At 44.8% G+C, this 13901-nt stretch overlaps 1 protein-coding gene across 3 annotated transcripts; it reads left to right on the top strand.

The window, feature by feature from the left end:
• Positions 1–200: 200 nt before the first annotated feature.
• Positions 201–12558, top strand: LOC132380780 (zinc finger protein 229-like). Of its 3 annotated transcripts, none has more exons than XM_059949768.1 (3): positions 201–375; positions 2343–2493; positions 9624–12558. In XM_059949768.1, the coding sequence occupies exon 3, from the start codon at positions 10300–10302 to the stop codon at positions 11485–11487; it is 1188 nt and encodes a 395-aa protein (XP_059805751.1). In that variant the 5' UTR covers positions 201–375; positions 2343–2493; positions 9624–10299; the 3' UTR covers positions 11488–12558. The 3 variants fall into 3 exon arrangements, with proteins under 3 accessions (XP_059805751.1, XP_059805754.1, XP_059805752.1); XM_059949769.1 differs by lacking the exon at positions 201–375 and adding an exon at positions 1903–1924; XM_059949771.1 differs by lacking the exon at positions 2343–2493.
• Positions 12559–13901: the final 1343 nt, after the last annotated feature.

The raw sequence follows: 13901 nt of genomic DNA, 5'->3' as shown, positions 1-13901 counted from the left end.
GCACTTTGTGTGCGTTGTTCGATAGGCATTTCCAGCAACTGAAAAATCTTTTGGGTTTTATCTCTGCATTTGTAACTGGGTTGGAGTTTGCCGTTTGAAACACTGTTCATATTGAGAGTGTTGCTTCTGGGAACTTGCTACGTTAAAGTAGCTGCTGCATTTTCGATGTACAAAAATTCGCAGTTTTTGAAGGACGTGGCTTTCAGCCGCCGCTTGCAGACACTTTTAATGGCACCGAGAATCCCAGAGTTCACCGCGCATCAGAATTCGCCTCAGGAGAGGCAACGATCAAATGCGCAGGCGCAGGCAGCGCAGCCGGCACCGCATGTCGCGCATGCGCTCGGTGGACAAAAGACCGTGGCGCATCGACGGCAGGTACGTGGGGGGTTCTGGGCGGGAATTATTACCACAAGTGTGCATTCCCTGACTGAGGGGACGATTTCTGTGAGAACCGAACACGGCATGGCTAAGCATCCCTGAACGGTCCTAGTTCCCCCCCGTCAGCCCCACGATCCGAACTCGGATCCCGGGGAGCTTTCGGCTGCTGGCGCCTTTCTGCGGCGCATGCGCATGGTTGTGACCGTGGCCATGAGCCCACAGATGGGGCAAAATTAGGCCATCCGGCCCCTTGACTCTCATTCCGCCATTTCATCATGGCTGAACCATTTTCCTTCTCAGTCCTGATCTCCTGCGCCCCTCTTCTTCAGAATTCTAATGATTAGAGGCTCGGACCCACCGGACCCTCCTTATATGACCCTCCTTTCAGTCCCGGATTCACTTTCATAAACCACCTTTAAACCCCCTGCAATGTCAGCACATCCTTTCTTAGTTAAGAGGCTGAAAGCTGCTCACAGTTTTCAGAATGAGGCATCACCAGTGCTTTACAAAGTCTCAAGATTACATCCTCGCTTTAATATTCTACTCCTCTCGAAATGAATGCTAACATTGCATTTGCTTACCTCACCACTGACTCAACCTGCAAATTAACCTTCAGGGAATCCTGTACGGTGACTCCCAAGTCTCTTTGCACCTCAGAGTTTTGAATTTTCTCTCCATTTGCAAAAAAAATAGCGCACACTTTTAGTTCTTTTACCAAACTGAATGACTGGACACTTCCTAACACTGCATTCCATCTGCCACTTTGCCATTCTCCTAATCTGCCTTAAATCCTTCTGTAGCCTCTCTACTTCCTCAAAACTACCTGCCCCTCACCCTATCTTCATATTGTCTGCAAACTTGACCACAAAGCCAACAAATCTTCATCCAAATCATTGGCATATAATGTAAACAGTAGTCACAGCACAGACCTCTGCAATACCATGGTCAGCAGCAGACAACCAGAAAATGCTCCCTCTATTCTCAATCTTTGCATCCTGCCAATCAGCCAAAGCTATATGCATGCTAATATCTTTCCTGTGATGCCATGGGCTCTTAACACGTCAAGCAGCCACTTGTGTGGCATCGTGTCAAAGGCCTTCTGAAAATCCAAGTACACAACACCCACTAATTCTCCTTTGACTACCTTGTATATTTCATCAAAGAATTACGACAGATTTGTTAGGCAAGATTTTCGCTAAAGGAAAATTTGCTGAATATGGCCTATGTGCCTCCAGTTACCTCCTTTGCAATCGACTCTAACACCTTCCCAGCCACTGGTCTGCCTCTTTCCCTTCATGAAGAGCGGAGTGATATTTGCTATTTACCATTCCTCCAGAATAACACCAGAATCAATCGATTGTTGGAAGATCATTACTAATGCCTCACAATCTTTTCAGCCACCTCTTTCAACTGGGGTGTACACCATCTGATCCAGGGAAGTTATCTACCAGGAACCCCAGGAACCTTCTCCCTAGTAGTGGCAACTTTGTATACTTCTGCCCCCAGACACTCTGGAACTTCCGGCCCTCTGTTGGTGTCTTCCACGGTGACGACTGATGCAAAATGCTTTTTCCGTTTGCCTGCCATTTCCTTTATCCCATCTCACACCCTCCAACCAACCCTATCTACCTCACCTGCATAATTTTATAGTGATCCAATATCTACGCTCTCCTCCATTTTATTCTTTATATATCCGAAGATAATTTTTGTATCATTAATGTTATTGGCTATCTTACCTTTGTATTCCATATTTTCCTTTTTTTTTAGAACTTTTTAGTTGCCTTCCATAGGTTTTTAAAAGCTTCTCAATTCTCCAACTTCCCACTTTTTACTATTATATGAACTCTCTCTGGCATGTATATGGCTATGACTTCGCATGTTAGCCACGGTTGTGTCATCCTGCCTTTAGAATATGTTTCCCTCTTTGGGATGTATATAACCTGTGCCTTCTGAATTGCTTCCAGAAATTACAGCCATTGCTGCTCTGTCATAATCACGTAACGCTTACGCGACCAGCTGGTGTATGTCTAAGGGAAGATTCGTCCACCCGCCAAACCGCGCCTCCAGTATACGTGGATGCTGTGAAATACACACTAATACAAACTCGCACACCAGGTACATTTACAGAAGACACTTTATAAATCTTACTAAAACTAAGTGATTAATAACGATAAAATAAAAATGAAAGGAAAGAAAATACAGAAAAGGCACCAGAACTTATCAGAGTTCAGTCAATTAGTGCACATCGTTGGAGCTGAACCATCGATTCTTCCGACCACTCTCCGATCTTCTCCGACCTGCGCACCTGGGACCACCCTGGGTGACCGACCAGCCGTCTGCCTTCCTCGCAGTCTCCTTCCCGACTCCCAAAAGTCCGCGCAGTCACAGCTCACAGACCCACAAGAGAAAATAACATCTAACCCAATTGGTTAACAAATGAATACCATCCCTGTTATCGGTAACTTTAACACAAACAAGCTTCGAAAGTGCTCTGCAAGAAAAGCACTCTCTCACCACTTAGCATAACAAAGAAGTATCTTTACTGTTAACAAACAAAGAAGCCGTTTTGATTAACATACACAGTACCATCACTTCTAGTGTTCTTTTCCTATCAATTTTGGCCAGCTCATCTCATGCCTCTGGTATTCCCTCTACTCCATGAACAGATACATCTGAGTTTAGCTTCTCCCTCTCAAATTACAGGGTGAATTTGATCATATTATTATCACTGGCCCCTAAGGGTTCCTCTACATTAACCTCCCTAATCAAATCTGTTTTATACATAACACACCCAATCCAGAATAGCTGATTCCCCAGTGGCCTGAACCATGAGCTGCTCTAAAAAGCCATTTCACAGGCTTTTGAGAAATTCCCGATATTGGGATCCAGCACTAACCGGATTTTCCCAATCTACCCGCATGTTGAAGTCCTCCATGACTTTGTAACATTGCCCCTCTGACATGTATTTTCTATATCCCATTGAAATTAGACCACATCTTTACTACAATTTGGCGGGGGTGGGGGGGGGGGGTTTGTATATAACTCCCATCAGGGTCTTTTTGCCCTTGCAGTTCCTTAGCTGATGATTCAACACCTTCTGATCCTATGTCACATCTATCTAATGATTTGATTTCATCTTCTAGCAACAGAGAGGCCACCCCGTCTGCCTTCCTGCCAGTCCTTTCGATACAATGTCTATCCCTGGACTTTAAGCTATAATCTTCATTCAGCCATGATTCAGTGATGCCTACAGCATCATACATGCCAATCTGTAACTGTGCTACAAGTCCATCTACCCTATTCCACATACTGCGCGTATTCAAATATAGCACCTTCAGCTCTGTATTCACCCTTATCAATTTTGTCTACCTTTTACACTGCAACTCATTCTGTTGACTGCAATTTTGCCCTATCATTATCCTCCTCTTGCCAGGAGCTTCATTACACATTGCCTTTGTTCGCAAACCATCTTCAGTACTATCACTCCAGCTCCCATCCCCATGGCCAAATTAGTTTAAACCCTTCCAAACGCCAAATTAGTTTAAACCCTTCCAAACAACTCCAGCCAACCTGCCCGCAAGGATATTTAACCCCTTCATGTCCAGGTGTACCCCATCCTTCTTGTACAGCTCATATCTTCCCCAGAAGAGATTCCAAAGATCTGTAAATCCGAACCCCTGCCCCTTACCCCAGTTCCTCAGCCTTGTATTCACCTGCCATCCTATTCTTGACCTCAATGGCACATGGCACAGACATCAATTCATGGATTACTACCCGATTTTCAGCTTTCTACCTAACTCCCTAAGATATCTCTTCAAAACCTCCTCACCTTGTCTCCCCGTGTCACTGATTCCATTAAGTACCAACACTACTGTCTGCTCACCCTCACCCTTGAGAATGCCACGGACCCATTCCAAGACATTCCTGATCGTGGCACCAGGGAGACAACATACAATCTGGGTGCTGCCCCTGGTGACATAGGTGCTGTCACTGTGGATAGAGCTAAGGACCTGCAAGGGTAAAAAGACCCTGATGGCAGTTGTACACAGACACATAAACATTAGTAGGGATGGGGTCTACAAGTAGAAAAGGCACGTCAACTGGGCAATGTTACAATAGGCACGGGGGATTTTAATATGCTTATAGATTGGGAAAATCAAGTTGCTCCTGGATTCCAAGAGGGGGAATTTATAGAATGCCTATACAATGGCTTTTAGAGCAGCTCATGGTTGAGCCCACGAGAGGATCAGCTATTCTGGATTGGGTGTTGTACAATGAACCAGAATGGATTAGCTAGCTTAAGGTAAAAGAATCTGAAGGGACCAATGATCATAGCATAATTAAATTCACCCTGAAATTTGAGAACGGGAAACTAAAGTCAGATGTATCAGTATTGCAGTGGAGTAAAGGGCATTGCAGAGGCATGATAGAGGACATGGCTAGAATTGATTGGAAATGAACACTGGCAGAGCAGCAATGGCTGCAATTTCTGGAAGCAATTCAGAAGGCATAGGATATATACATCCCAAAGAGGACGTATAGCTTTCCAAAGGAAAGTTGAGAAGTCAAAGCCAACTTAAAAACCAAACAGAGGGCATTTAATAGAGCAAAAATTAGTGGGAAGTTAGAGGATTGGGAAGAGGATACCAAATGATTTCTCAAATACATAAACTATAAAAGAGAGGTGAGAGTGGATATTGGACTGCTGCATAACAATGCTGGAGAGGTAGTAATGGGGGAACGAGGAAATGGCGGACAAACTGAATAAGTATTTTGTATCAGTCTTTGTGGAAGACACCAGCAGTATTGGGGAAGTTCCATTTGTCAGGGGTCATGGATTGTGTGAAGTTACCATTACTAGGAATAAGTTCCTTTGGAAACTGAAAGGTCTGAAGATAGTTAAGTCATCTGGACCAGGTGGTCTACACCCCAGGGTTCTGAAAGTGGTTGCTGAAGAAGAGATTGTGGAGGCATTAGTAATGATCTTTCAAGAATCACTGGGTTCCGGAATGGTTCCAGAAGACTGAAAAATTTTCACATGTCATTCCGCTCTTCAGGAATGGAGAGATGCAGAAGACAATCTGACCAAAATGGTTGGGAAGCTGTTAGAGTCTATTGCTAAGGATGAGGTTTTGGGGAACTTGGAGGCACATGATAAATAGGCTGTAGTCCACATGGGAAATTCCAAAATAATTCAAGGGGACGTCTTGCCTCACCAATCTACTTCCTTGAAGAAATAAGAAGCAGAATAGACAAAAGGGAATTGGTTGATGCTGTGTACTTGGATTTTCACAAAGTTCCACATGCAAGTGTGCTTAACAAGTTACGAGCTCATGGTATTACACAAAAGATTCTAGCGTGGATAAAGCAGTGGCTCATTGCCAGGGGCAAAGAGTGGGAATACAAGAAATCTTTTTACAATATATGTTGTATGACAGAATTGAAGCTTTGTTGCAGACAATACAAAGGTGGAGGGCAGGTAGTTTTGAGGAAGAAGGACTTAGACCAATTAGGAGAATGGGCAAAGAAGTACAGATGGAATACAGTGTTGGGAAGTGTATGGTCATGCATTTTGGTAGAAGGAATGAAAGGGTTGCCTATTTTCTAAATGGAGAGAAAATACAAAAAAAAACTCCTTGTGCAGGTATTCCTGAAGGTTATTTTGCAGGTTTAGTCTGTGGTGAGGAAGGCAAATGGTTAGCATTCATGTCAAGAGGATCAGAAATTAACAGCAAGGATGTAAGATTAAGACTTTATAAAGCATTGATGAGGCCTCACTTGGAGTATTGTGAGCAGTATTGGGCTCCTTTCAATAGACAATAAGTGCAGAAGTAGACCATTCGGCCCTTCGATCCTGCACCGCCATTCTGAGATCATGGCTGATCCATCTACTATCAATGCCTTGTCCCCATATCCCTTGATTCCCCTATCCATAAGATACCTATCTAGCTCCTTCTTGAAAGCATCCAGAGAATTGGCCTCCACTGCCTTCCGAGGCATTGCATTCCAGACCCCCACAACTCTCTGGGAGAAGAAGTTTTTCCTTAACTCTGTCCTAAATGACCTACCCCTTATTCTCAAACCATGCCCACTGGTACTGGACTCCCAGCATCTGGAACATATTTCCTGCCTCTATCTTGTCCAATCCCTTAATAATCTTATATGTTGCAATCAGATCCCCTCTCAATCTCCTTAATTCCAGCGTGTACAAGCCCAGTCTCTCTAACCTCTCTGCATAAGACAGTCCAGACATCCCAGGAATTAACCTCGTGAATCTACGCTGCACTTCCTCTACAGCCAGGATGTCCTTCCTTAACCCTGGAGACTAAAACTGTACACAATACTCCAGATGTGGTCTCACCAGGACTCTGTACAAATGCAAGGGGATTTCCTTGCTCTTGTATTCAATTTCCTTTGTAACAAAGGCCAACATTCCATTAGCCTTCTTCACTGCCTGCTGCACTTGCTCATTCACCTTCAGTGACTGATGAACAAGGACTCCTAGATCTCTTTGTATTTCTCCCTTACCTAACTTCTACACCGTTCAGATAATAATCTGCCTTCCTGTTCTTACTCCTAAAGTGGATAACCTCACACTTATTCACATTAAACATCATCTGCCAAGTATCTGCCCACTCACCCAGCCTATCCAAGTCACCCTGAATTCTCCTAACATCCTCATCACATGTCACACTGCCACCCAGCTTAGTATCATCAGCAAACTTGCTGATGTTATTCTCAATGCCTTCATCTAAATTGTTGATGTAAATCGTAAACAGCTGTGGTCCCAATACCGAGCCCTGTGGCACCCCACTAGTCACCACCTGCCATTCCGAGAAACACCCATTCACTGTTACCCTTCGCTTTCTATCTGCCAACCAGTTTTCTATCCATGTCAATATCTTGCCCCCCAATGCCATGAGCTCTGATTTTACCCACCAACCTCCTATGTGGGACCTTATCAAATGCCTTCTAAAAATCGAGGTACACTACATCCACTGGATCTCCCTTGTCTAACTTCCTGGTTACATCCTTGAAAAACTTCAATAGATTAGTCAAGCATGATTTGCCCTTGGTAAATCCATGCTGACTCGGCCCAATCCTATCACTGCTATCTAGATATGCCACAATTTCATCTTTAATAATGGACTCGAGCATCTTACCCACTACTGATGTTAGGCTGACAGGATGATAGTTCTCTGTTTTCTCCCTGCCTCCTTTCTTAAAAAGTGGGATAACATTAGCCATTCTCCAATCCTCAGAAACTGATCCTGAATCTAAGGAACATTGGAAAATGATTATCAATGCATCGCAATTTCCAGAGCCACCTCCTTTAGTACCCTAGGATGCAGACTATCTGGACCTGGGGATTTGTTAGCCTTCAGTCCCATCAGTCTACTCATCACTGTTTCCTTCCTAATGTCAATCTGTTTCATTTCCTCTGTTACCCTATGTCCTTGGCCCATCCATACATCTGGGAGATTGCTTGTGTCTTCCATAGTGAAGACAGATCTAAAGTACTTATTAAATTCTTCTGCCATTTCTCTGTTTCCCATAACAATTTCATCCAATTCATTCTTCAAGGGGCCAACATTGTTCTTAACTTCTTTCTCTTCACATACCTAAAAAAGCTTTTGCTATCCTCCTTTATATTCCTGGCTGGCGCTAGCTTACCTTAGAAAGGATGTGCTGAACTGGACAGGGTTCAAAGGAGTTTCACGAAAATGATTACAGGATTGAATGGCTTATCATATAAAGAGCATTTGATGGCTCTGGTCCTGTAATTACTAGAATTCAGAAGAATGAGGGATAACCTCATTGAAAGCGATCGAATGGTGAAAAGGCTTGAGAGAGTGTGGAGAGGATCTTTCCTATGGTGGGAGAGTCGAAGGCTAGAGGACGCAGCTTCAGAATGGAGGAGCTTCCTTTTTTAAAACAGAGAACAGGAAGAACGTCTTTACCAGGAGAGTGGAGAATCTATGGAATTTGTTACCACAGGCAGCTGTGGAGGCCAAGTCCTTACACAGTCAGCTCTCCTTATCTGCGGGGGATTGGTTCCAGGACTCCCCGCAGATACCAAAAGATGCGGATGCTCGACTTTAGGACCCGGCAGAGCTCTGGAGCTTATTTAACCTGTCTCAGTGTAGTTGACTTTAGGACCCGGTGGAGCTCGAGACCAGCCGCCTGCAGTGTTTCTGTTCCAGAAAACGATCACGATTGAAAATAAAGTGGAAATAATAAAGCGATTGGAAAGAGGTGATACGCCATCGGTCATTGGAAAAGCGTTAGACTAGTCGGACAACAATCGGAACAGTTTTAAAGGGTAAAGTGAGAATAATGGAGCATGTGAAGGTCCTGTCCTGATGAAAGCTACAATTATCACTGAGCAACACAGTGGTTTAATTATTGAGATACGTACATTTCTTTGTGTTTTATACGCACAGAAGGGTAAAATATATACGATATACTAAGACAAATATTTGACTAACTGACGCTAAATAATACCGGATGTACCTGTTCCGACTTAGAGAACCTCCATTATATTTTATCGATACCCGATCCGCAGTAACCTATGCACATCCTTTAAATCATCTCTAGATTACTTATTAATACCTAATGCTATGTAAATAGTTGTTATACTGTATTGCTTAGGTAATATGACAAGGAAAAAAGTCTACATGCTCAAACAACAAGTGCTGGGGAGAGAAATTCCGGGTTTTCCTGATCCGCAGTTGGTTGAATCCGCGCACGCGGAACCTGCGGTTAAGGAGGGCTGACTGTATATAAGGCAGAGGTGATTCTGGATTGGTCAGGGCATGAAGGAATATGGGGTGGGGGAGGCAGGAGATTGGGGCTGAGAGAAAAAAATGAGTCAGCCGTGATGACATGGCGGAGCAGACTCAATGGGCATCATGGTCTTTCTAATGATGTGATTTTATCTTTCCACTAAAAGAGCCACACTACCCTCTTTGCCTTTCTGCCTGTCCTTTCGTTAACGAGTATCCTCAAACTGAGCCAAGACACAGACTGAAGACAGGCAGAAGAGGCCCATTCTAATCCTGACTGAAAAATAGAGAATTTGATGGTCAGTCCAGAGGCCTCGGCCGTGCCCAGTTAGAAGGCGAGGAGTGGTCTCTCCAGCTTGGGTTGATCACTTGGTATAACCATGTGATATCAGAGCTCACCATTGAGACTAAAATGATCTAATTGGAAATAATTGATGTATTTTGTGAATCTTTTTACAGGTTGGAGACAGCAAAGAATTGGTCTCCTGGAATCTCAAACAAAACAACAAGGGATTCATTCACTTGGTGAGATCTGCAGACACCTCAGTGCGGAGGGAGGCCCTAACACCTGCTTTGTGTGAGAGAAGGGATTTACCAACTCAGCGAACCGCAGACACACCACTTAGTTCTCATTGTGGAGAGCTGATTCATCTGCTCTGTGTCTGGAACAGGATTCACGCACTCAGCCAAACCGCAGGTCTACCGGTGAATTTACACTGGGGAGAAGCCATTCGCCATGTGTGGGAGGGATCTGTTCAGTCATCCAGCCTGAAGATACATCAGTAGTTGACTCCATACCGAGAGGTTCACCTGTTCTGACTCCAGGAAGCAATTCATTCTGTCATCCAAGCTGAAGCTCCATCAGGAAATTCTCACGGGTGAGAGGCCTTTCATCAGTTCAGTGTCTTGGAAGACATTCACTCACTCAGCCCACCCACAGACGCACTAGTGAATTCACAAGGAAGACGGACCATTCAAATTTCCTGTGTGTGGGAAGAGATTCACTCAGTCATCTGATCCACTGACAAACGAGTGGGTTTACACTGGGCAGAGGACATACGTCTGCCCAGACTGTGGGAAGGGATTCACTCACTCATCCAACCTCCAGATACACCAAACAGTGCACACTGGGGAGATGTCGTTCACCTGCTCAGACTGTGGGAAGGGATTCACTCAGTCATCTTATCTACTGAAACACCAGTTAGTTCACACTGGAGAGAAACCATTCACCTGTTCAGACTGTGGGAAGCGATTCACTCGGTCATTTCATCTGAAGCTCCACCAGTCCGTTCACACAGGAGTGAGGCCTTTCACCTGCTCTGAATGTGGGAAGGGATTCACTCGGCCATCCTACCTACATTTACACCAGCGAGTTCACACTGGGGAGAGGCCGTTCACCTGCTCAGACTGTGGGAAGGGATTCACTCGGTCATCTTCCCTATTGGAACACCAGCAAGTTCACACTGGGGACAGGTTATACACCTGCTCCGACTGTGGGAAGGGATACACACAGTTATGCAACCTACAAAGACACCGGTTAGTTCACACGGGGGAGAGGCCATTCATCTGCTCAGACTGTGGGAAGGGATTCATTCAGTCATGCCAACTGAAGGATCATCTGCGAATCCACACTGGAGAGATGCTATTTACTTGCTCTGAATGTGGGAAGGGGTTCAATCGGCCTTCCCACCTGCACACACACCAGCGAGTTCACACTGGGGAGAAACCATTCACCTGCTCACTTTGTGGGAAGGGATTCGCTGAAGCATCTCCACTGAAGCGACACCAGCGAGTTCACACTGGGGAGAAGCCATTCACCTGCTCTGAATGTGGGAAGGCATTCACTAGCTTATACGGCCAACAAAGACACCAGTCAATTCATACTGGGGAGAAACCATTCACCTGCTCAGACTGTGGTAAGGGATTCCCTGTTTCCTCTGAGCTGAAACTACACCGGCGAATTCACACTGGGGAGAGGCCATTCACTTGCTCTGAATGTGGGAAGGCATTCACTAGCTCATCCAGCCTACATAGACACCAGTCAGTTCACACTGGGGAGAAACCATTTACCTGTTCAGATTGTGGGAAGGGATTCCCTCACTCAACTCAACTGAAGCAACACCAGCGAGTTCACACTGGGGAGAAACCATTTACCTGCTCAGATTGTGGGAAGGGATTCCCTCACTCAACTCAACTGAAGCAACACCAGCGAGTTCACACTGGGGAGCGACCGTTCATCTGCTCTGAATGTGGGAAGGAATTCAGTCAGTCATCCAACCTTGTGACGCACTACCGAGTTCACACTGGGAAAAATATGAAGTAACTTGCCTGCTGGATATTTAACCATGACGGTTGCTGAATCCAGTGGCAAGTTGAAAAGTGACTTGATGTTGAACTCAGCAATTATTGCTGCTGGTTATCACACCCAGTTCTGCAGCTCGATCACTGGGCACTGCAGGAGTTTCTTCTGCTGATGTTCAACTGTAATGGGTATGGTGCTTAATATTCTGAATCTGTGACAAATAAATCAGTTCTATTTTAAACTCTGTCACAGCTCCTTAGTGAATATAATACAAACCCCATTTCCAGAAAAGTTGGGCTGTTTTCCAAAATGCAATAAAAACAAAAATCTGTGATATGTTAATTCACATGAACCGTTATTTAACTGACAAAAGTACAAAGAAAAGATATTCAATAGTTTTACTGACCAACTTAATTGTATTTTGTAAATATACACAAATTTAGATTTTGATGGCTGCAACACATGCAACAAAAGTTGGGACAGAGGCTTGTTTACCATTGTGTTACATCACCTTTCCTTTTAATAACACTTTTTAATCGATTTGGAACTGAGGATACTAATTATAGTAGATTTGCAATTGGAAATTTTGTCCATTCTTGCTTGATATAAGACTTCAGCTGCTCAACAGTCCATGGTCTCCGTTGTCTGATTCTCCTCTTCATGATGCGCCATACGGATAGGAGATTTTGTGGCGAAGATTGGGAGTCTCAGATGGTATGTTGCTTCCCTGGTGCCGGGGTCCGAGACATCTCAGATCGGGTGCAGGTTATTCTCAAGAGGGAGGGCAAGAATTCAGATGTTGTGGTCCATGTAGGGACCAATGACATGAGTAGAATGAGTGAGGGGGTCCTGCGTAGGGAGTTCAGGGAGTTAGGTGCGAAGCTGAAGAGCAGGACCTCGAGGGTAACAATCTCAGGATTGCTACCTGTGCCACGTGCGAGTGAGGCAAGGAACAGAAAGATTATACAGATTAATACGTGGCTGAGAGGATGGTGCAGGAGGGAGGGCTTCAGGTTTTTAGATAATTGGGCTTTGTTCCAGGGAAGGTGGGATCTGTTCCGAAGGGACGGTTTACACCTGAACTGGAGCGGTACTAACATTCTTGCAGGGAAGTTTGCTAGTGCTGCTTGGGGGGGGGTTTAAACTAAATTTGCAGGGGGCGGGGATCCAGAATGTGAGAGGGGATAGTAAGAGGAAGAATAAAGGACAGGTGGGGACTACACGGTTCCGGAATATTAAGTGTGTAGTAGAGAAAGGTGAGGCGGAACAAGTGATAAGGAGGACACATGTACAGAGGGATGGTCTGACGGAACATGGAGTTAAATGTGCAGAAAGAATAAGTAAATTTAGGAAGGACAACAAAATTCTAGGGGCGTATAGCCCGATGGGAGTTTGGGGAGCTGGGTTAAGCACAATAGGCAGCGATTCAAACAGAGAGGAGAAATGGGCTAAAAATTCTATATCTGAATGCACAAAGTGTCAGAAATAAGGCGGATGAGCTTGAAGCTCAGGTGCGAATGGGTAACTATGATGTTGTTGGGATAACGGAGACATGGCTGCAGGGAGATCAGACCTGGGAAATGAATGTACAAGGGTATACGTGCTATCGTAGGGACAAAAATGTGGGCAGAGGGGGTGGGGTGGCCCTGTTGGTGAGGAATGAGATTCAGTCCTTTGCAAGGAGAGACATAGGATCATGAGAGTCTGTGTGGATAGAACTGAGGAACAGTACGGGCAAAAGGACCCTAATGGGTGTTGACTACAGGCCACCAAACAGTAGCATGGATATTGGGTGCAAGTTGAATAGGGAGTTAACATTGGCATGTGGCAAAGTTAATGTCGCAGTAGTTATGGGGGATTTCAACATGCAGGTGAACTGGGAGAATCAAGTTGGTGCTGGACCCCAGGATAGGGAGTTTGTAGAGTGCCTATGGGATGCATTCTTGGAACAGCTTGTACGAGAGCTGACCAGGGACAAGGCTATTCTGGATTTAGTGTTATGTAATGAACAGGATTTGATAAGCGATCTTGAAGTAAAGGAGCCATTAGGAGGTAGTGATCATAATATGATAAGTGTTTATCTGCAATTTGAGAAGGATAAGGGCAGCTCGGAGGTGTCAGTGTTGCAGTTGAACAGGGGAATCTGCAGAGCCATGAGGGAGGAGCTGGCCGAAGTTGACTGGACAGAGAGCCTAGCAGAAAAGACAGTGGAACAGCAATGGCAGGTATTCTTGGGAATAATGCACAAGGTGCAAAATCAGTTCATCCCCTGGATAAGGAAGGATTCAAAGGGGAGAAAGGGGCCACAGTGGTTGACAAAGGAAGTCAGAGATTGCATAGCATTAAAAAAAAGTATGATAGAGCTAAGGTGAGTGGGAGGACAGATGATTGGGAAGTTTTTAAGGAACAACAGAACTTAACTAAAAAGGCAATAC

The sequence above is a fragment of the Hypanus sabinus genome, chromosome 24 (assembly GCF_030144855.1).
Source record: "Hypanus sabinus isolate sHypSab1 chromosome 24, sHypSab1.hap1, whole genome shotgun sequence".
NCBI classification, from domain to species: Eukaryota; Metazoa; Chordata; class Chondrichthyes; order Myliobatiformes; family Dasyatidae; genus Hypanus; species Hypanus sabinus.
The sequence above is the reverse complement of the archived record's forward strand: the minus strand, read 5'-3'. Positions and strand labels throughout refer to the sequence as shown.

Bases quoted from the DNA above. Each gene is read 5' to 3' on its own strand.
- LOC132380780 (XM_059949771.1), top strand. From the start codon at position 10,300: ATGTCGTTCACCTGCTCAGACTGTGGGAAGGGATTCACTCAGTCATCT.